General features: G+C 36.5%; 1 protein-coding gene and 1 pseudogene across 4 annotated transcripts in view; one reads left to right on the forward strand and one right to left on the reverse strand.

Annotated features, from left to right (window-relative positions):
- Window positions 1-23002, forward strand: part of TRIM33 (tripartite motif containing 33) — a 133992-nt gene that overhangs the window by 89953 nt on the left and 21037 nt on the right. For all 4 annotated transcript variants that reach the window (XR_009257808.1, XM_058716134.1, XM_058716136.1 and 1 more), the window contains exons 5-11: window positions 6385-6501; window positions 9000-9114; window positions 11394-11540; window positions 11983-12100; window positions 13499-13773; window positions 14415-14579; window positions 18785-18985. Coding sequence is in view for 3 of the 4 variants with exons in the window: in XM_058716134.1 (XP_058572117.1) it covers window positions 6385-6501; window positions 9000-9114; window positions 11394-11540; window positions 11983-12100; window positions 13499-13773; window positions 14415-14579; window positions 18785-18985 (1138 nt within the window). In the remaining variant the exon portion in view is untranslated. The remainder of the gene's footprint in view (window positions 1-6384; window positions 6502-8999; window positions 9115-11393; window positions 11541-11982; window positions 12101-13498; window positions 13774-14414; window positions 14580-18784; window positions 18986-23002) is intronic.
- Window positions 20231-22109, reverse strand: LOC131493927 (cyclin-dependent kinases regulatory subunit 2-like; annotated as a pseudogene).

The raw sequence follows: 23002 nt of genomic DNA on the forward strand, positions 1-23002 counted from the left end.
CCACCCAGGTGCCCCTAAATAGATACTTTTGAAAATGGATGGTAGGTTCAGTGGAATTGAACTGCTAATATATGTTTAAAATTTTATGTTATTTTTAAAATGGACTACTGAATTACAAAAGAAACTGAGTCAGAATTACTATGTGGCAGGTTTAAAAAATGTTTCCCTAGATACTAGTTTGGTTATAAACTAAGATGATACATTTTTCTAGAAGTGCCAGAGTAAAATCTTATCAATTGTTACATGCTGACAGTTATTAAATAATACTGTGATTACTTGGTGAGTAGCATCCCTGTACAGCTCAGGACCTAGTAAGACTAAATGTGCATTCAAAAGTTATAGTTTGGGGGTGTCTGGGTGGCTTAGTTGGTTAAGTGTCTGACTCTTGATTTCAGCTCAGGTCATAATACCAGTGTTGTGGGATTGAGCTCTGAGTCAGTATCCGTGCTGAGAGTGGAGCCTGCTTAGCATTCTCTCTCTCCTTCCTTCTCTCTGTCTCTGTCTCTCTCTCTCTTTGCCCCTTCCCTGCTTGCACTCTATTTCTCAAATAAACATTTTCAAAAAAGTTACGGTTTGAAGTTAGTAGATAATTGATTTTCAGTCTTTTTACCTTTTTTAAAACATAGTGGTTTTTTTTGTTTTTTTTAACTGTTTATTAAAATTTTTTTTTTGATATATGAAATTTATTGTCAAATTGGTTTCCATACAACACCCAGTGCTCATCCCAAAAGGTGCCCTCCTCAATACCCATCACCCACCCTCCCCTCCTTCCCACCCCCCATCAACCCTCAGTTTGTTCTCAGTTTTTAACAGTCTCTTATGCTTTGGCTCTCTCCCACTCTAACCTCTTTTTTTTTTTTTTCCCCCTTCCCCTCCCCCATGGGTTTCTGTTACGTTTCTCAGGATCCACATAAGAGTGTAACCATATGGTATCTGTCTTTCTCTGTATGGCTTATTTCACTTAGCATCACACTCTCCAGTTCCATCCACGTTGCTACAAAAGGCCATATTTCATTTTTTCTCATTGCCACGTAGTACTCCATTGTGTATATAAACCACAATTTCTTTCTCCATTCATCAGTTGATGGACATTTAGGCTCTTTCCATAATTTGGCTATTGTTGAGAGTGCTGCTATAAACATTGGGGTACAAGTGCCCCTATGCATCAGTACTCCTGTATCCCTTGGATAAATTCCTAGCAGTGCTATTGCTGGGTCATAGGGTAGGTCTATTTTTAATTTTCTGAGGAACCTCCACACTGCTTTCCAGAGCGGCTGCACCAATTTGCATTCCCACCAACAGTGCAAGAGGGTTCCCGTTTCTCCACATCCTCTCCAGCATCTATAGTCTCCTGATTTGTTCATTTTGGCCACTCTGACTGGCGTGAGGTGATATCTGAGTGTGGTTTTGATTTGTATTTCCCTGATAAGGAGCGACATTGAACATCTTTTCATGTGCCTGTTGGCCATCCGGATGTCTTCTTTAGAGAAGTGTCTATTCATGTTTTCTGCCCATTTCTTCACTGGGTTATTTGTTTTTCGGGTGTGGAGTTTGGTGAGCTCTTTATAGATTTTGGATACTAGTCCTTTGTCCGATATGTCATTTGCAAATATCTTTTCCCATTCCGTTGGTTGCCTTTTAGTTTTGTTGGTTGTTTCCTTTGCTGTGCAGAAGCTTTTTATCTTCATAAGGTCCCAGTAATTCACTTTTGCTTTTAATTCCCTTGCCTTTGGGGATGTGTCGAGTAAGAGATTGCTACGGCTGAGGTCAGAGAGGTCTTTTCCTGCTTTCTCCTCTAAGGTTTTGATGGTTTCCTGTCTCACATTCAGGTCCTTTATCCATTTTGAGTTTATTTTTGTGAATGGTGTGAGAAAGTGGTCTAGTGTCAACCTTCTGCATGTTGCTGTCCAGTTCTCCCAGCACCATTTGTTAAAGAGACTGTCTTTTTTCCATTGGATGTTCTTTCCTGCTTTGTCAAAGATGAGTTGGCCATACGTTTGTGGGTCTATTTCTGGGGTTTCTATTCTATTCCATTGGTCTATGTGTCTGTTTTTGTGCCATAAAACATAGTTTTTACTTTTATTTTAGAGCGAGAGCATGAGTGACGTAGAGGGGGAGAGGGAGGAAGACAGGAAGAGAGAGAGAATCCCAAGCAAGCTCCACACCCAGTGCAGAGCCTGACGCGGGTCCCTGTCCCATGACCTTGGGATCAGGACCTGAGCCGAAATCAAGAGTTGGTTTCTCAACGCACTGAGCCACCCAGGAGCCCCCTCAGTCTTTTTTAAAAAAACTGTTCTTATTCATCTCCCAGTCTTTACTTATGAGAACCATGTTTTCAAGAATATCTGAGCAAACTGCATTAAACAGTAATTTATTTCTCAATAAGAAAAAACACATATAATCCATGATGATGATTTCTGTTCAAAAGTAGATAACCAGTGGTATATTCAGTATACTCAGTTTCTATAATTCTAACCAAAACCACTGAAAGTCTTACCTAGCCTGTTCTAACTAAATCATGGGCACCTGTAATTTTTACCTACACATTTTGAAATGCTGAATATAGCTCATTGTGAGTAGAAGCCCAGGTTAAGAATCACTACTTCTGCTTCATATGCAAGATTAGCACCTAAGAAATGGCTTTCGTGTATTTACATGTTAATCAGAATTATACTTTATTTATATGTTATTCTTTTTTTCCTCCCCATTTCTATAATTTTGATTGAAAATGCAGTGTTACTCTGGCTAAGAGAATCAGAAGTAACTTGTAGCCAAAATTACTTCCATATTGCTTTTTTGTTGTTCAAGCTCCATTTTTTTCTTCTGAGTATATAATTGAAATTAAACAAGTGAACAGAGACAAATCTGATTATCACTATTCATTCAAGCTCTTAATTGTTCACTATTATTTATTATCTGAAGGCAGTTTAAGCAAAATGTGCAAGTCTTTTTTTTTAGCATCTGGCATTTCTCTACTTTTCTAGTTTTGCTTTCTTTTCCTTAGTCTTGAAAATGACAGCTTCAGAACTGTGTAGTTTTATACATTCTGATTTTTTTTTTCCCCAGCGAGAGAGAGCTTACCTTCCTCCTAAAGTTTATCTCAAGCACTCTTAATTATCCTTAAAACATCCAGCTCAGATGTTAACTCCTATATAAGTGGAGGAAAGGACACATACTTAAATGTAGGTATATCATAGTGTGTTTGCTTACTACTTGCTCACATGAATCAACAAGATACTTCTGTGCCTTTTTTTTTTTTTTTTTTTTTTTTTAACATTTATTTATTTTGAGAGAGAGAATGTGAGCAGGGGAGGGGCAAAGAGACAGGGAGAGAGCTATTCCCAAACAGGCTCTGGACTGTCAGTGTGGAGCCTGACACAGGGCTTGATCACATGAACTGTGAGATCATGACCTGAGCCGAAATTAAGAGTTGAACACTTAACCGTCTGAACCACCCAGGTGCCCCAAGAAGATATTTCTAGAAGCAAGATTCTAAAACATTTATTTTTAGGTGAAAAGAGAAATACATTTGTACAGGGCTAAATTTTACAAATTAAAATTTTGTGAATTATGATACCAGTTGACCTTTCTACCAAACGCCTTTCTATTTATGACATAATCTAACTCAAAATCAAATTAGAGTCACAAAGATCTTTCTTCCTCCCAATCTAAAGCTCACGGAGTTAAAAAGGTTAGCATGGTAATCTCATATTCCCACTTCACTTGTACAGGTTAACAAAGTAAAATTTTATTTTGGATATGGAGAAATTATTATGGAATAAATCAAATGTTCTTCAATGAAAGAATGAAATGAAACAGCAATCTTTAGGTTACCTTATAGTAGATAGTTTTATTTTAAAATTAAAATACCCTTGTCCTTTTGTGCTACTTAATACCTTCAAAGGTATAATACAAGGTATACAAGTGCTAGACTTTACATTATACATGGGTGGGGTTATTTTTGCTTTAAAGAAATTCTTAAAAATCATAAAGTGGTCAATTTTGTTATATGTATTTTACTACAATAAAAAATTCTTCGAATCATTGCAGAAAATAAAAACCTCACTTGCTCTGTAACGCCAGTCCTTATATTGCTCTACATTTTGCTTTCTGCTGCCCTCCATTTTTCCTTTTCCTCTTGAACCTAGCACTGGGAAACTTTCCTTCATCTTACCAAACTTTCCTTAGTGGTCACAACTTCCATGGCCTTTTCTCCCTTGATTGAGATCTTCACTGAAGACACAAACATCTAGATGCTCATAGTCTTCCTGTTAATACCAGTTCCTGCCTTTACTTTAGTGATTTTAGTAGCTACATAGACAGTTGTAACTTTGTCAGTATGTTGAACTCATTTCCAGTGGCATTTTGCATGTGCCTTAGGTAGGCATTTAATTTTAGGTAATCCTATGGACCTTACTTTAACTAGAGCCATGTAAACTCCCAAATCATCGTAGATGCTGGTATCTCCATTGTCTAAGCTTGTTTGTGCAACTATGCTAGCTAGTATTATGTTTTGATACCTTATCTGAATTATTGTCAAAGAGTTCTAGCTGATCATCCTGTTTTCCCTTTTCAGATTTACCTTTTCTATGTCTGATGAATTTCCTAGAACATAAATCTGATTATTACATCTTGGTTAGAATTTTTCAAGGGTTTCCCATTACTGAGAAGATAAAATCCAAATATTAGCATGGTATACCCAGCCCTTCACAGTCTGATTCTGGATTTTATTAATTATTATCTCCTTTTCTGACCTTTGCATGGCTTTCATTGGCTAAATTGAAGTCTTTGTAGTTCCCCAAATATGTCTCTGCATTTAGCATAGGATATTATTTTGACTTCCCTGTGAAGCTTTCCTTGTATGTTCTTTTTTCAGTCTATATATATTTCCATTATAGCTCTTATCACCGTATGGTGTCATTTCATATGTGTGCCTATTTATTACAAGAATATGAAGAATAATGGATTTATTTTTTTTTTTTTACTCATGTATCCCTAGCATACAGAAGAATCCCAAAAATATTTGTTGACTCAATGAGCAATTTACACAAAGGAAATAAAACCAGCAAAGAAAACCATTCTATCTTCCTAGTAATCAAAGAACTGTAGTCTTTACTATGGAGTCCAAATTTTCACTGTAATAATATTAGGAAATACTAACATACACCACTCATGTTAACAAAGTTATAAAACTGGTGTTGGTGATTTTTAATTGATACAACTCTTTTGGAAAATTTTGACTAATATAGTATGGGGAGCTGAAAAATTATTTCAAGTAATGAATGTAAAGACAAGATAAAAATTAGATATAAAATTGTGTATACATTATGATTACACTTGTATTTTATTTTTTATTTATAAGATTTTTTAATGTTTTACTTATTTTTGAGAGAGATATATATAGAGCATGAAATGGGGGTGAAGCAGAGTTAGAGAGCGACACAGAATCTGAAGCAGGCTCCAGGCTCTGAGCTGTCAGCACAGAGCCTGCCATGGGACTCGAACTCATGAGCAATGAGAGCATGACCTGAGCCGAAGGCAAAGCCCGGAGCCCACTTTAGATTCTGTGTCTCCCTCTATCTCTGCTCCTCCCTTGCTTACACTCAGTGTCTGTCTCTCTCTCTCTCTCTCTCCCTCCCTTTCTCTCTCAAAAATAAATATTAAAAAATTAAAAATAAAAAAAAGAATAAAATGCATAATAAAAAGACTAAGGAGGGGCGCCTGGGTGGCGCAGTCGGTTGGGCGTCCGACTTCAGCCAGGTCACGATCTCGCGGTCCGTGGGTTCGAGCCCCGCGTCAGGCTCTGGGCTGATGGCTCGGATCCTGGAGCCTGTTTCCGATTCTGTGTCTCCCTCTCTCTCTGCCCCTCCCCCGTTCATGCTCTGTCTCTCTCTGTCCCAAAAATAAATATATGTTGAAAAAAAAAAAAATTTAACAAAAAAAAAAAAAAAAAAAAAAGACTAAGGAATATAACCACGGTAGTTAGTAGTGGTTTTATGCTGTTAAAACTATGGGTAGTTTCCCCACCTTTGAAAGTATTTTCTGTAATGTTACAGATTTTATGATATAAAATGTATACAAGCTTCTCCAGTAATTGAATTTGAAAAAAAAAAAATGTAATTCTGAATCAAAATTCTAATGTAAGAGCACTTGAACAGTTTTTAAGTAAATTTTTCTGGTCTTACAATAAATAGCTTCTTAGGCGTGGGTCAGAAGGGAAGAGATTGGTAATTAAAAGTTGTTCATGGTAGGGTGTGTGAGGCCAGCATAGAATGCAGATAATTTAAGTTATGGTCTCAAGATTGAATCATGTAGCAATTCTTCATTTTAAGAATTTCAATCGTAAATATTCTGCTTTAAATGTGGTTTTGTTTTTGTTTTAAGGTATCAGTTTCTTGAAGAAGCTTTTCAAAACCAGAAAGGTGCAATTGAGAATCTACTGGCTAAGCTTCTTGAGAAGAAGAATTATGTTCATTTTGCAGCTACTCAGGTGCAGAACAGGTAAGTGTGTTGCCTTAAAACCATAATTTCACTTTAAAAATTATTATACACACTAGATCCAGTTTAAATTTGTTTCCCTTCTGTATTAAGCATATATAGAAAACATTTTTAGAAGGGCAAATATATATAGAAGTTTGAGTTTGGATTATGATATGTGTTAATTAAGATTTAATTCACCAAAATTTTGAATACTCTTAAAATACATCTTTAACTCTTTTCTAATCAGTAAAACTCTATTCTTTGTAAAGCCTTATTAGTTAACGATGGAAAAAGCAGTTACTATGTAGAGTTGAATTATAAAACTTTTAACTGTGTGGTTGACATAGTATAGAGGAGAGAGTATGAAGAATGTCTCCTGTAAAAGAAGCATTTTTAAAGACACTACTTCTCGCAGAATTATTATTATAACTCGTATGTAATAGCACACTTTATGGCACATAGTAAACTCTCAAATTTTGACCATTGCTATTATTTTTATCAGTAATCCCATCAGCATTTAAAAATTCTATTCAGGTTAATTTCTCAAAAAACTAAATTTATTGATAAGGCAAGTTGGAATAAGTTCCATAAGTGAGTACATTAACAAGATGAGGATTCTTGGGGTAGAAAGATGAACACTTGGAGCTGGCATAATTAAAATCTGTATATTCTTGGAGGTATGAATAGGATTAGTAAGTATTTTTCAGTTTCATGAATATTGAGACTTTTGGTTTTTCTAGAATATTAAAATTAATTACTTTATTTAAAATGGCAATACTTAAAAATATTAAATGGATGAATGAATAGCGCATTATACATTAGACTATAAGGTGGCAGAACTTTCATCTTAAGAGTGATACCAAAAGAAAATAAAGTGTACTCCAAGGTTGTAGGTAATATGTAACAATGCAGTTGACTCTTGAACAACATGGGTTTGAACTGTGGGTCTATTTATATGCAGATTTTTTCCCCCCCGATAAATATAACATTTTTCCTTTCTCTAGCTCTACAAAAGTTATACATGGATTTTTGACTATCTGGGGATAGGTGCTCCTAACCTCACTTTGCTCAGGGTGAACTGTATATACTTTACATGCACTAATTATGGATGGTTAATTCTTATGAAAATATCAGGATGTTTTAGTAATACTGCTGATATGTTGTGGGTGATATTGGAGAGGATAGCTAGCTGTCTTATAAATTACAGATGGATGTCCTTTTCAAAGAAAAGATACTTGATTCGTATGGCAGTCCCATATTTTTGTATATATGTTTTGTACATATTTTGTATATATGTTCCTGAATCTATATAGAGAGAAGTAGAACAAGAAGTTTATGTGTTACAAAATTGCAGAGGGTTGGAGAAATTCATGATTTCATCTCCAGAAAGATTTTTTTAAAAGTATTGAAATCTCCAATGTTTCTTTCCCTTTAGACACATAATGACCTGTATCTCCATTTTCTAATGTACATTGATTTCTTTCTTCACAATTGAACATGTAGTAGACATGCTTAAACCAAAGGGAGTCTGACAGTGGCTAACTGTTCACTACTTTTAGCAAGCTTAATAATTTCACTACTTGGCAGAGTCATTTTAAGTTAGAATCCTGCATTATCATTAGTAATCAGCAGTCTTATTTTTAAAAAGACATTTTCCAATCACATTAATAAGGACAAAATTGAATAAAATTTTCAAATAAGTGCCCCAACAAGCACTGAGGTATAGACAAAGGAGGGAAAATTATATTATTATTACTCAAATTTGAAAAGACAATTTAGAGGTTGGAAGTGTGGGTAATAGTTTGTAAAGAAGTTAGAATGTATAAAAGTTGAAGGCTACGTTCTTTGGTTGTTTAACATTTTATACATTTATATCGGTAGGATTCTCCCCCACCCATGAAATAGGTATCAGCAATTTCATTTTTGCAGCTGAAACCTTCCTATTCTAAAACATCGAATTCTTTTAAAACTGGATTGAAAATGTTTTATGCCCTTAATTCTATGCAGTAGGAAAATTATTTTGAGAAGAACCTGTGGAAGGAGGGGGCACATTTTAAGTGGTTAAGTTGTAAGTGAAAATAAATGCTTCTAAGCTTAATTCTTATTGTTTCAACAGATAATTACTGTTCGCAACATTGTTCTTTTGCACATTGTTTTTGAAAAGCATTAAGTAGATCCAGTGTGCCAGATTTGACACTAAATAGCAGTTGTTGATGTCAGATGTTTATATATCACATTCATGTCACAGGAGCTAAAGGAGATTGCCATCTAGATTAATAAACTACCTTTATGAATTTAATTTAAAATTACTAAATATTTAATCCATTCTTTGTCTGTATAAATAACTTGTTTAGACCAAACTGAGTGCTCAGGTCTACCGAAACATAAGTTGTACATTTTGACAAGGGTTTCATTTTAATTACTTGCTTAAGTGCCCAGTTGGATGAATTTCTGTAACAATTGATGATTCAGAGACATAGGATAAGTTGATAACCTAATGATGCATTTCTCTTATTCAGGATAAAAGAAGTAAATGAGACTAACAAACGAGTAGAACAGGAAATTAAAGTGGCCATTTTCACCCTTATCAATGAAATTAATAAGAAAGGAAAATCTCTCTTACAGCAGCTAGAGGTATGGTTCAAAACCAAAATAAAACAACAACTGCTTCTCTTGCTCTTTAGCTGTTTTTAATGTTTATTGAAAGGTCTTTTAGATTGGTTGGGGGGTATGGAAATAAAGACAAATTAAAAACATTTTTCATTTCATTTTCTATTGGAAAATAGAGCTTTACTGAGTTAGTTAATTTGCAGCCCAATTCAGTAATACTGATTTTAGCTGTATAAATGAGGAGATAGTGTTGTCCTCTTAAGAATTAAAGAATTATTACTAAAATGTGATATAAACAAAGACAAAGCCAACCTACTACTCCCCACTCTCCCACCCCCATCCCTGAATATAGGGCCTCAATTTAACTTTTACACGTGAATGTATACTGGGGTCTGCTTGAGTCATTTGTGTTTTACTTTATTTTAAAAATATTCCATAGTTTTGCTAAAAATGCTGCTCATTTTGAAATTTATAAACTTTAAACTTTTTGCATTTTTTAAGATTAATATGCAGATATAAATTTCCAGATAAGAATCCAGTCAGTTTGAAATCCAAATTAAGTTTTAAACAGAGTTGTCTCTACTGACCACAGTTCATTGTTTCTCAAAATTTGGTACTCTTTAGTAGGTTCAGGTGATAGGGGGTTGTGTTTTCTGCATCATCAGTAGCAATTTAAGCTATGTATTTGATTTTTTAAATTTCTATTACTTGCAACCTCAACATTTCCACAGATTATTTTCTGTTCCGTTCCCTCATAGATCACTGTAGAAATACTAGACACATAGTTACATACAAATGAAAGAAATTATGTTGGCAGTATTATTTCTGCATTTCTGTCTTTTGAAATACATCTTTTTATTGAGACACAATTGTGAGATTAAAAGTACTCTCACACATACCATTAAAGTTGGAGGTCTCTTTCCTCTTGTACATTCAGCTGATGCATTTAACTCTAATAGATTTTTGTTTTCCAAGACTGTACGTGGAGAACACTGAGCAGCAACTATTTCTGATAACCTTTTGATAACCTTTTAACTTACTGCAAATACACTGTAACTGTAGGTCGAAAATAATCGTAAACCATTTCAAGAACTTTTGAATGAAAAGATGCCTTTTAATGCTAAAATATACAAAAATACTGAATCATAAATCTGCCACACACGCCTAAGATGCTGAATTTAAGGAATAGATGTTTTCTAGTGTAATATGTTCTTAAACTTCGTAAAATAAAGGTTTTCCTATGCTTGGTAGAAGGGATGATTTCCAGGGAACTTGTGAATCAAACTTCTATCAGTTGAATACTTTTATCCATCATTTTGCATTATAAAATGGGCAACTTGTTTTCTTAGGAAAAAATTGCCCAATGAGTCAAGTTGAGGTGTTCAGAAAATGGTCAAGTGCAAAGTAGATAGGTTGTTTGGCATGCCAAATGTCAGAGCATATAAGATATCACCTGTCCCTTCCGGCAGTTTTAGTTCCCAGGTAGTTTATTTTTCCTTTGCAGCATTTGCCCTCAAATTGGTCCTTCAATTCTTATTTATGCTCTTGTTCTTTGAGAACTTTTGTTACTTCAAAAGGTTCCTTAACTCTACTCTTAGAGCTTTAGAATTTACCTTTCTCATTTTGTCTTTTAAACGTATTTGAAGGAAGAGATTTTAACTTTCGCCTCCTGCTATACCAGTAGGTGGCACTGGTAACACAAAATTTTCTTTGGACCTAAAAGTGTGGAGTTGATTATATCAAATTTCCAAAGGTCAGCTCATTATGCCACAGATTCTGTATATTGGATTAGCCTAATAGATACTATTTTTATTGTTTTTTAATTTATTATTTTTTTAAATTTATTTATTTTAAAAGACAGAGAGGGAGGGAGAGAATCCCAGGCAGGCCCTGGGCTGTCAGCGTGGAGCCGGATGGGGGGCTCAGACTCAAAAACTTTGAGATCATGACCTGAGGCAAAACCAAGAGTCAGACGCTTAGCCGACTGAGCCACCCAGGAGCCCCTAGATACTATTTTTAACAAAGACATTTTATCTTCTGAAGGAAAAGGGAGACATCAACTAACAGTTTTTATATGTGGAATGCCCCTTTGTTAGCTTTGAGAACTAAGTTTTAGTTCCGCCTTTGTTTGCCTAAGTTTAGTTTCCAACTTTTCTTTTGATCAGAGGCTCATTACATAATGAGATGCCTGTTAACTTATCCCGATTTTAAAAAGTAACGTAGGTATTGTGTTCGTTTGCAACAGAAACGATGAGTTGGATTTTTCATATAGAATTCTTCATTGAACTCTTGTTCTGTTTCAGAATGTTACAAAAGAAAGACAGATGAAGTTATTACAGCAGCAGAATGACATCACAGGCCTTTCCCGGCAGGTGAAGCATGTGATGAACTTCACAAACTGGGCAATTGCGAGTGGCAGCAGCACAGCTCTACTGTACAGCAAGCGACTGGTGAGACACATAGTGTGTTTATCCCCAGGTCTTTACGTTGATTTTATTAAGACTTACATTCAGTGAACTGTAGCTGTTTCAAGTCTAGATTTTGTATTTTTGCCAATGTAACCACCACTGCATTAAGATACAGAAAATTTCCATCACCCACAAAAGTTTCTTTGTTCCCCTCTACTCCTGACCCTAGGCAACCATTAATCTCATTTCTGTTATTTTCTAGAATTTCATGTAAATGGATTCATACAGTATTTACTGTCCTGAAGATACATGATAAATCATTTCTGCCAGAAATGTGCACTTGATTGCTAATATAGGTAGTCTTTTAAACACAACTGTCTCATCTCAGGTCGTGGGGCTACATGAGCTTTTTATGTCTTTACCATGTTTGTTTTCTCAGGTAATACTTAATTTTTAAGACTAATGTGAATTTTTTCCCTTCAAGATTACTTTTCAGTTGCGCCATATTTTGAAAGCACGGTGTGATCCTGTGCCTGCTGCTAATGGAGCAATCCGTTTCCATTGTGATCCCACCTTCTGGGCAAAGAATGTAGTCAATTTAGGTGAGAATTAATTAGTTTTTTTCAGTGTGACTGGGAACACTAAATTAGGAGGAGAAAGAATCTAAAACAGATTTTAGATCCTTAAAGCTTTACTGTAACACATAAATTTCTTGGAAAATATGTTCCTCATTGGAAACTCACTTGTGCTCTGTTCGTGACATTTTGAAGAATGTTGAGCATCTCCTGTGTGTAGATTTTAAAAATGTGAATTATTGTTGACTTTTCCCCCACGTATTTGAAAATTGGTAATGACTGTTTTATGTCAAAAACTTAGCATATGGGGCTTCATTCTCTGGAAGAATTTATTAGATGCCCTAATAGTTTGTATATTAATTGTACCGAATTGTCCACTAGAGGAGGCCCTCCAGGATGCTGATGTGTGTGAAAGTCACATTGAGGAATGTTTGAAAGATAAGAGTAGCGCTTTTCCACACAGAAGAGAAATGGGCTTCACTCTTGTCCACAGTGTGGACCTACAGACCATAGGTGAAAGTTACAGAGAGACAGACAAACAGCTCAATTTAAAACAAAGACCCAAAACTTCCCAACAGTTAGAACTGTCTACAGATTGAGGAAACTCACTTTGAAAGTAGTTAAGTTCTCACCACTGGAAGTGGTAAGTAAAAGCAGAGGCGAATGGATTTCTGTAAAAAAGCGATCTTTGTGTATATTAAAATTTGGCTATAGCCTTAGAGAAGGCATTGGCAAACTGTATTTTGTGTGGCATGGTAGCTAAGTTTGTTTTTTACATTTTAAAGGCTTGTAAAAATAAATGAAAATAGAAGAATATATGGCAGATCTTATGTGGTCTGCAAAGCCTAAACTATCTGACCCATTAAAGGAAAGGTTTGCCAACTCTGCCTTACATCCAACCTTCCTCAAATTTGCCTTCTATTCCTAGAAAATAAAGGGCTGTGTGAGAACCAAGGAAAATTGTCATTTCTAGGGACGTAAGTGGCTAAAACATTCCATGTTTCCACGGAAGACAGTTTTGTAGCAATGTAGTACTCTGCCCTGAATAGTATGGCAATTCAAAGGAAAATGGGATCAGCGTTAGCAGTCTTAGATATCCTTGAATCTTGTCCGGGAGAATTGATTTTGACTGACTAGATGCGCCTCCTCCAATAACATCTGTTTCAGATCTTTAATTTTCTGTACATTTGTGTAAATATAGAATAATACACAATACATTATTCTGAATAATCAAAAGTCAATTATTTGGCTTTGGACTATGTTTCTGATCTTCATCATCTTTAAACCTATCTCCCACTTCTGCTGTCCTGTCAGAAGCTTTGAGTGCTGATAGTTGTGAAAGGAAAGAGGAAACAATAGTGGCAATCAAAAGTGGATGATTTAATCGTTTATATGCAAATTATTCTCATTTTTTAAATCCTTCAGGTAATCTAGTAATTGAGAGTAAACCAGCTCCTGGTTATACTCCTAATGTTGTAGTTGGGCAAGTTCCTCCAGGGACAAACCACATTAGTAAAACCCCTGGACAGATTAACTTAGCGCAGCTTCGACTCCAGCACATGCAACAGCAAGTATATGCACAGAAACATCAGCAGTTACAACAGATGAGGATGCAGCAGCCGCCTGCACCCGTATCCACAGCAACGACGACGACACAGCAGCACCCTCGACAAGCAGCCCCACAGATGTTACAGCAACAGGTGAGTATTAGAGCATGGCACGATTGATACAAATGATGAAAGCCTCAAGACTGCACTCCGTCCGATTGGGGTGAATTGCACATTTCAAAGTGACTAGCAGAGACAAAGCTCAAAGGTCAGAGTTTAAATATCTGCTCTGGGTTTGGCAGGGGCCTGGGGAGATGTGACAAAGGGCATTAAAGAACTACTTAACATGGGATATGAAACTAACTCATGGTACTATGGAAGAGCAAAAGTTTTTATCCCTCCATTCCAGGTATTTTTTGTTTTCCACGTGTGATTTGGGTCCAGAAAGCCAGATATGTTTTACCTAAGGTCAGATACATTCCTTAGGCATTTATTCAAACTATTCCCATCCGTGTATCTCTTTTGATCTCCCCTCCCCCATCCAAATCAAAACCACTAGTCCAGGTTTGGATAAGTTAATGTTGATAGGCTTTACACACACACACACACACACACACACACACACACACACACACACACACAGCGGAAGGGATTGGGGCTAGAGTTGGGGAGAATGACTTACGCTTTTTACTTTATGCCATTCTGTCCTGTCGATTTTTACCATAACATTTTATCATTGAAAGATAAATTTATAAAAAATATTATTAAGCAAATGCAATTTCTACCTTTTGTAGCCTCCAAGATTGATCAGTGTGCAAACAATGCAAAGAAGCAACATGAACTGTGGAGCTTTCCAAGCCCATCAGATGAGATTGGCCCAGAATGCCGCCCGGATACCAGGGATACCCAGGCACAGCGGCCCTCAGTATTCCATGATGCAGCCACACCTCCAAAGACAAGTATGCCTAGAGTTACATTTGTAAGAATCATACAATTTTAAAATTAAAAGACATAGTTTTTCTTAAGCAGGTGGGGGCTTGGGGTTGGCCATTGATACCTTTGAAAATTTGATTAATGCTGTGTATCTTCTTGTTCCCCCAAATTACACATACACATGAATTCAATTTTAACAGCTTCTTTAATGGCATTAAACCCATTATATACTATGGGTTAAGAACCTCTGGTCTCGTCCAGCCAATTCATTTTACAGAAGTAAAAAACAAAGGAGCTTTTTATTTATCCACAATCACAAGAGGTAACGGTAAAGTCAAGATTAGAACCTTAGTTTCCTGAAATTGTTTCTCTGTTCTTTTCATGTGGCGCTGTGAACTTGATCTGTAAAAAGGACTTTGAAAACGGTAGAGCTGTGCTATATGTAATTTATTTATTTGGGTATAGCTTCTCTCTGCTTGTTTTTCTTTTTAGGATATAGATAATGCCTGCTATGAAAAATAAGTGTATTTTAAAACATGTTTTCTGATTTTTGCCTGAATAGTAGGTTATATTTGAATAGGAGTTAGGACTATAAAATCAGGCTACTTTTACATATGATCTCTAGTTATAAAATAATAAAGTTCATTGTGGAACTGTGATAGTGATATTTTTCAAAGCATGCTTTAATAACCCTCAGAATGAGTATGAGGTCCTTGTCAAAAATAGATTCTGAACCATAGCCATTGAGTCCAAATTTCTAGGGGGAGAGTACTCAGAAATAGTAAACTTCTACTAACTCTCAGATCAGTCTGCATACTAAACTTGGATAAATAGTCCCAGTGCAGTGGTTCTTCAACTTTTATACACAAGTACCTTTGGAAAGACTTTTGAAAAATAGGCACTCCCTCACATTTAAGACTGACTTTTTTTTTTTTTTTTAATTTTTTTTTTTTTCAACATTTTTTATTTATTTTTGGGACAGAGAGAGACAGAGCATGAACGGGGGAGGGGCAGAGAGAGAGGGAGACACAGAATCGGAAACAGGCTCCAGGCTCCGAGCCATCAGCCCAGAGCCTGACGCGGGGCTCGAACTCACGGACCGCGAGATCGTGACCTGGCTGAAGTCGGACGCTTAACCGACTGCGCCACCCAGGCGCCCCAAGACTGACATTTAAAAGTTCTATTATAGGGGCACCTATGTGGCTCAGTTATTAAGTGTCCGACTTTAGCTCAGGTCATGATCTCATGGTTCGTGAGTTCGAGCCCACTTCAGGCTCTGTGCTGACAGCTCACAGCCTGGAGCCTGCTTTGGATTCTGTGTCTCCCTCTCTGCCCCTTCCCTGCTTGTACTCTGTCTCTCAAAAATAAAACATTAAAAATTTAAAAAACAATAAAGGTTCTATTATAAATTTAAGTTTCAGTGATTGCCAAGGACATATTTTCTGGCATATTGTAATTACTGACATTATAAGATCAAACCGTTTCATCATTCTTATAAACTAATCCAGTGGAATCCCAAATACTATAGCAAGCTCTTTTTTGGAAGTCCAAACTTTATTGTCTCTTTTATGCTTGGACCTGAATTTCTCTTCTACTTCGTCTATAGAATTTTATCTTTATATACTTATGTTTGATAGGTATATAGATCAATCAGTTGCAGTTTTCTGTGGGAAAAATGTCTATCTTAATTTAAAAATTCTTGTATTTCCAGTGACAGTAAGACTATTATTAAGCTTAAAAATATTATTTTGGACCAAATTTTCATTATAGTAATTTCTGTACAATTATACATAAATATACTTCTATGCTTTAAGAATATTAGGAAACATAAAAAATAAAATTCTTCTGGGTACACATTTCTTTATGAGACAGATGGAGCCTTTTCCTTTTTCCTGTTCATTTGTGTGTGTGTGTGTGTGTGTGTGTGTGTGTGTATTTATTTATTTTAATGTTTATTTAATTTTTGAGAGAGAGAGAGAGAGAGAGAGAGCGCGCGCGCACCAGCAGGGGAGGGGCAGAGAGAGAGGGAGAGAGAGAATCCCAAGCAGGCTCCATGCTGTCAGCACAGAGCCCAGTGTGGGGCTCAATCCCATGAGCTGCGAGATCATGACCTGAGCCGAACCAAAATCAAGAGTTAGGTGCTTAACTGACTGAGCCACCCAGGCGCCTTATATATATTTGTGTATGTTACTTGTTAGAGTTAGAATTCAACATCAGTTTTTATTACTGTTTTTTCTTGTTTCTGTTTTCTTATGATGCTTGGGAACCTGTTTACAAAAACATGTATCTGGGAATTAAAGTAATTTTTTTCATTTTCCTGAATTGTTTGAACTTTTGCAGATTATAAACTAAAACTTAGAATGAGCTATGAATACTACTTTATGCATCTTTTTATCAGTTGACAGTTTCTTCATGTCTTTTGTTTTTGTTGATCATCTTATATCAGAACCCACTCAGAGATTTATTAACTCAGGTTTTTGAGGTGGGCACTTTGTCATCAGCTGAACACTTGTATCTTTGCTTGTCTCAGAGTATTTTCTGCCCCAAGGTAGTGTGTTAGATAGGATTTGAAATGGGTCAGAGGTGTGCTGTTTTAGGGGAGAGGGAGAAGGGCAATTATAGAAGAAGAGAACCTGTAGACTGGCACATTCCTAGGGAAATTGGGTTTTCTTTAAAAAAAAAGTACATATGAAGGTTGAAGATCTGGACATTAGTTTCCATAAAAGTGTTCACATAGCCATGTACCCGAAAGCCCACAAATATTACCAGGGAGCAGCTACACCCTTTGGAAGAGTGCAGAAACTGCGGAATCATCAGACTTTAAGGCCCCTACGGAAATAAGTGAATGTTAGAATTTTCAGTGTTTAAAACTTCTAATTATTTATTTGTATATGTATAATTTGTTTCCCAAGGATTTTCATCTATATTTATCTTAAATGATCCTAACAGTCGCTTACAATGAGACAGGTGAGGTGTTACTCACATTTCTAAATTACTGAGATTATGTGATTTGCCTAGAGTCACAGATTATTACAATCAGGAATTGATGTCATATTTCCTTTTGTACATTCATTTTTTTCTACCATATCAGTTATATAATAGACAACTATCCAATTGTTTTTATTTTTAAAAAGACGGAAGAGTCAAAGAGGAATATAAATAGAACAGTGACTTTCCCGGCCTGATGTTTAAAAACTTTGGGGGCTTCTAGATCATCTATTTATGTACATCTTTGTTTGTAATAATGCCATGTCTCCAGGCTGGCAGGTTGAAAATAATGGCAAATCTGCTTTTCCTAAAAAGTACACAAAAATGAGTAGGAAAACAAAAAGGCTAAGTTTGAGTCATTGTTACTTTTTTTGTATAAGTTGGAGAAGGCTTTTTCCCCCAGTTTTATTAATAATTGATGTACATCACGATAAATTTTAGGCTTACAGCATAATGGTTGGTTTACATAGATTGTGAAATGATTACAATAGGTTCTGCTGATATCCATGATGTTATATAGATACAATAAAAAGAAAAGAAAGGAAGAAAATTCTTTTCCTCCTTGTAATAAGTACTCTGAGGATTTACTTTTTTTTTTTTTAATGTTTATTTTTGAGAGAGAGAGACACACACACAGTCGAGCAGGGGAAGGGCAGAGAGATGGAGATACAGAATTAGGATTTACTTCTGTTCTATATATTTAAAACTATGGTCATACTGTATGTTACATCCCTGTTACTTGTTATCTTATAACTGGAAGTTTGTACCTTTTGCCTTTTGACCACCTGCCATTCCCTCTTCTTCCACCCTCCACCTCTAGAAACCACAAGTCTGAACTCATTTTATATGAATTTGTTTTAAGATTCCACATATAAATGAGATCATACAGTGTTTGTTTTTCTGTCTTATTTCACTTAGTATAATACCTTCAAGGTCCATCCATGCTGTGGCAAATGACAGAATTGTCTCATTTTTTATGGCTGAATAATACTGCATTCTAGACACACACATACACATTTTGGATACACACATACATACAACTTCTTTGTTCATTCATCAATGCATGGGCACTTAGGTTGCTTCTGTGGCTTGGCTATTGTAAGATAAGGCTTGCTTCTTTGTTCTTAGTCACAGGTATCAAACACTTGTGTATCCTTCCTAAACTAAAACTTCTTGTAAAGGTGTAGTTCACATTAGGATATCCTGGCAGATCAAGTAATGATAACATCTTTTTTCCTAACAGCACTCAAACCCAGGGCATGCTGGACCCTTTCCTGTTGTGTCGGTGCACAACACTACAATCAATCCAACCAGCCCTACTACAGCTACAATGGCAAATGCAAATCGAGGTCCCACCAGCCCGTCTGTTACAGCAATAGAGCTAATCCCCTCAGTTACCAATCCTGAAAACCTTCCATCGCTGCCAGATATTCCACCCATACAGGTTTGTATTTAAGTTGAATGACAGATTTAAAAGCTGTTAATTAGGAAGCATTCTTTCTTTTAAATTTAGGAACAACATTTTTTGAAATTTCCGAAGAGTAGAGTATTAAATATTTGATTTTGAAGTTGTGTGTGGTAAAAAAAGATAATAAAAATTATGTGTGCTGAAACTAGCATGCCTCAATATTTTAAAGTTCTAAGATATCAGTTTTGTTAATCTTTCTGCCACCTGCCAACAGACAAACCTTATGTTAGACAATGCACTCCTGCTGTGAGCTTGGATCCAGAGAGGACACCAGGACCCCAAATGTGGTCACATCTTTGCCATTCTTCTGTTTGGTCCAAAAGGGATGAGGTACCCCTTGTGCAAACAGGGTGGACTGAGAAAGAAAGTGGTTGCAAGGCCTAGGTATCAAGCACTTGTGGAGAGGAGCAGGAGGCATCCTGAGAGAGGCAGTGATGGTGAAGAGTAGAAGAGTAGAAGGGCCTCTGAGGCATCTGTCCCTTTCACCTGTAATATTTTCCTGAAGAAACATATCTTTCAGTGCCTTATGAAATTTCATTAATTCATTTGAATTAAAAGCCTTTTATTAAAAAACTTTTTTAGTGCAATGTACAAGCTTTATTTAACAGAGGCAACAAAGGCAAACAGCCACTTATATTAAAGGGAAAACAGACTAGAAGAGATTTTATCTTAAACACCTTAGAGAGGCGCCTGCGCCTAGCTGGCTCAGTCAGTGGAGCATGCAACTCTTTTTTTCCTTTAAATAATATTTATTTGTTTGTTTATTTATTTATCTATTGAGAGAGAGAGCGCGCGCGCAAGGAAGCAGGGGAGGTGCAGGGAGAATCCCAAGCAGGCTCCGCACGGTCAGCACAGAGCCCGACTTGGGGCTCATACTCATGAGCCGTGAGATCATGGCCTGAACCAAAACCAAGAGTCGGATGCTTAACCGACTACTGAGCCACCCAGGTGCCCCAAGCATGCAACTCTTTGATCTTGGAGTTGTTAGTTTAAGCCCCACATTGGTTGTAGAGATTACTTTAAAAAAAAAAAAAAAAAAAAACCATCATATAATAACTTACTTACAGTTGCACTTAACTGAGCTCTGTTGTAGTGAAGAATACAGCTCATGCACCATTATGGATGAATGATTTGTACGTTTTCAAGTACTCACTGAATATTACCTCACATATGTATACATTAAATTTGAAAAAGGTGTAATTAATGATCCCCAGATATACTTCATTTTTGTTGATATTTTGGAAGAGGTTATTTAAGAGAAGAATATGTGATTCTGGCTCATGAATAATGTGATGAACCCACCCTGGACTCTGTTGGACACCAGGTTTCCTCCACTGGTCTTCAGACATCAGATGGGTTTTAGATACTGGTTAGGAAAGTTCTCTGGGTAACATGATACGCTGGTACTCATAGTGCTTGTTGAAATACTTGTTCAAGTTGATAGATCTGCTTGTGGGCTTCCTGAGGGTGGGTGGGAGCAATGAGGCACCAAGAGTGGGCTCAGCAGACTGCATGTCCTCATTAAGCCAAGGCAACGACTTGACAAAAACATTTTATTTATACATTCTGTGTAACCTTTGAAACTTATATATACTGAGTCGTCCTCTCCTGCATTGTGCAAGTTACTCAGAGTCAAGTGTTACCATGGGAGCAAGGAACAGTGTAATTACTAAGATACTAAGACCCTTGATTGCATTTTAATATTTTTATGGGTTTTATGGATTTTATAAGAGTTTTAAAGGATGTTTCTTTAACTTCAAATTGTTTCACAATCACTAACACATTGTGAATTCTCTTAATCTTATTGCTTCCCAAATAATAGGAGAGGTCTTTTTTGGCTAAGTGAATGTTAGTTGTATTGGTGCTGAGAGGACTGGACGATACAGAATGGGAAATTTGGGAATGTGTCTGCAAAAAAGTAAAATTTCTGAGTCATAAACTTAGAGTTTACAAAGCACTTTCACAAGCAGTATTGTCAGTTTAATATGTGAAGTTCTCTTGTCATAATGGCATCCCTATTTTATGGATGAGAGTAAGAGGGATTAGTGACTAGTACATGGAAAAGTTTTAATTCAAAGCTCACGCTCCTAATTATAAGGCTGGTTCTCTCCCTGCTCTCCATAGAGAGATAGTAGGGAGATAGTTTGTGATTGTAGGCCTGGAAAGGTATAGTACTGAGAGGCTTTGGGCAACCAGAGAGAGGTATGTGCAGTGTTAAAAGAATCATTAAGCTAAACACTTAGCATATGCTAAAATGCTTGGGGATTTAGAATAAAAAGATTAATAAGACTTGGTTCCAGGTCTTAAACTTTGAAGAGGAAGTTTGCCAATGTCTTACTTAACATAGTTTGCTAGGGCTATTCTGATCTTGGTTTGGTGCTTTCTGACAGAGACCAGATGGAGGAAGTGTAGATGTTCCACAGCTTTGAAAAGCTTGGCATCATATTAGACTTTCCTTTTCATCACCTACTTTTTATTTTTATTTATTCATTTATTTTTAATTTTTATTTTTTTAGTGTTTATTTTAATTTTTTTATTCTTTATTTTTGAGAGTGAGACAGAGTGTGAGTGGGGGAGGAACAGAGAGAAAGGGAGATACAGAATCTGAAGTGGGATCCATTGTCAGCACAGGGCCTGATGCGGGGCTTGAACTCACGAACTGCAGGATCATGACCTGAGCCGAAGTCGGACACTTAACCGACTGAGCCACCCAGGCACCCCTATGTTTGTTTATTTTTGAGAGCGAGAGAACAGAGCATGAGTGGGGTAGGGTAGGAGCAGAGAGAAAGGGCACACAGAGTCCTAAGCAGGCTTCAGGCTCGGAGCTGTCAGCGCAGAGTCCACTGTGGGGCTCGAACCCATGAACTGCAAGATCATGATCTGAGGCAAAGTCGGACGCTTAACTGACTGAGCCACCCAGGCGTCTCTCATCACCTACTTTTTAAAATTGAGATACAATTCACATACAAGAAAATCCAGTTTTTAAAAATGTACAGGACAGTAATTTTTAGTATATGCACAAGATTGTGAACCATCACCACTACTTGCAGGACATTTTTATCACACCAAAAGATACTATCCGTTGGCAATCACTCTCCATTTCCCTCTTATCCAGTCCCTGGAAACCACTAATTTGCTTTCTGTTTCTATGGATTTGCCTATTCTAGACATTTTGTATGAGTGCAATTCTACAATATATGGCCTTTTGTGTTGGGCTGCTTTCATTTAGCATGTTTTCCAGGTCCATCCATGTTGTAGCATTTATCAGTACTTAATTCCTATTTATGGCTGAGTATTCCATTGTATGGATAGTCCACATTTGTTCATGGGTTCTTCAGTTGATGGACATTAGGTTGTCCACTTTGTGGTTGTAGAAATAATATAGCTATAGAAATATTTGTACAAGTTTTTGTGTGAATATGGGTGATTGGTTCTCTATCGTAAATTTCTAGTAGTGGAATTGCAGTGTCATATGTTCTGTGTGTAAGTTATTGAGGAACTGCCCAACTATTTTCTACAATAGATGCATCATTTTACGTTCCCATCCAACAGTGCGTGAGGACTTCAGGTTTTACACATTCTTGCCAACACTTGTTACTGTCACATTTTTTTTTTTTTAACTTAAAAAAAAAATGTTTATTTTTGAGTAAGAGCATGTGTGCACACGTGGGAATAGGGTCAGAGAGAGAAGAGAGAGAGAATCCCAAGGAGGCTGTGCACTGTGAGCACAAAGCCTGATGTGGGGCCCATCTCACAAACCATGAGATCATGACCTGACCCAAAATCAAGAGTCAGACGCTTAACTGTCTGAGCTACCCAGGTGTCCTTGTCGCCTACTTTTAAAAGTAATTAGAGGTGGTTACCACAAAAACACAAATAAGAAGTAGGTAACCATATGAACCAAGTGTAGAAAGAAAAAGGAAACCTGTCATCTCTTGAAGGGAGCTTATTATCTCTTACTTTCTCTCCTATCCTGTAGTTTCCATGGTATAG

This window comes from Neofelis nebulosa, chromosome 2, assembly GCF_028018385.1.
Source record: "Neofelis nebulosa isolate mNeoNeb1 chromosome 2, mNeoNeb1.pri, whole genome shotgun sequence".
NCBI classification, from domain to species: Eukaryota; Metazoa; Chordata; class Mammalia; order Carnivora; family Felidae; genus Neofelis; species Neofelis nebulosa.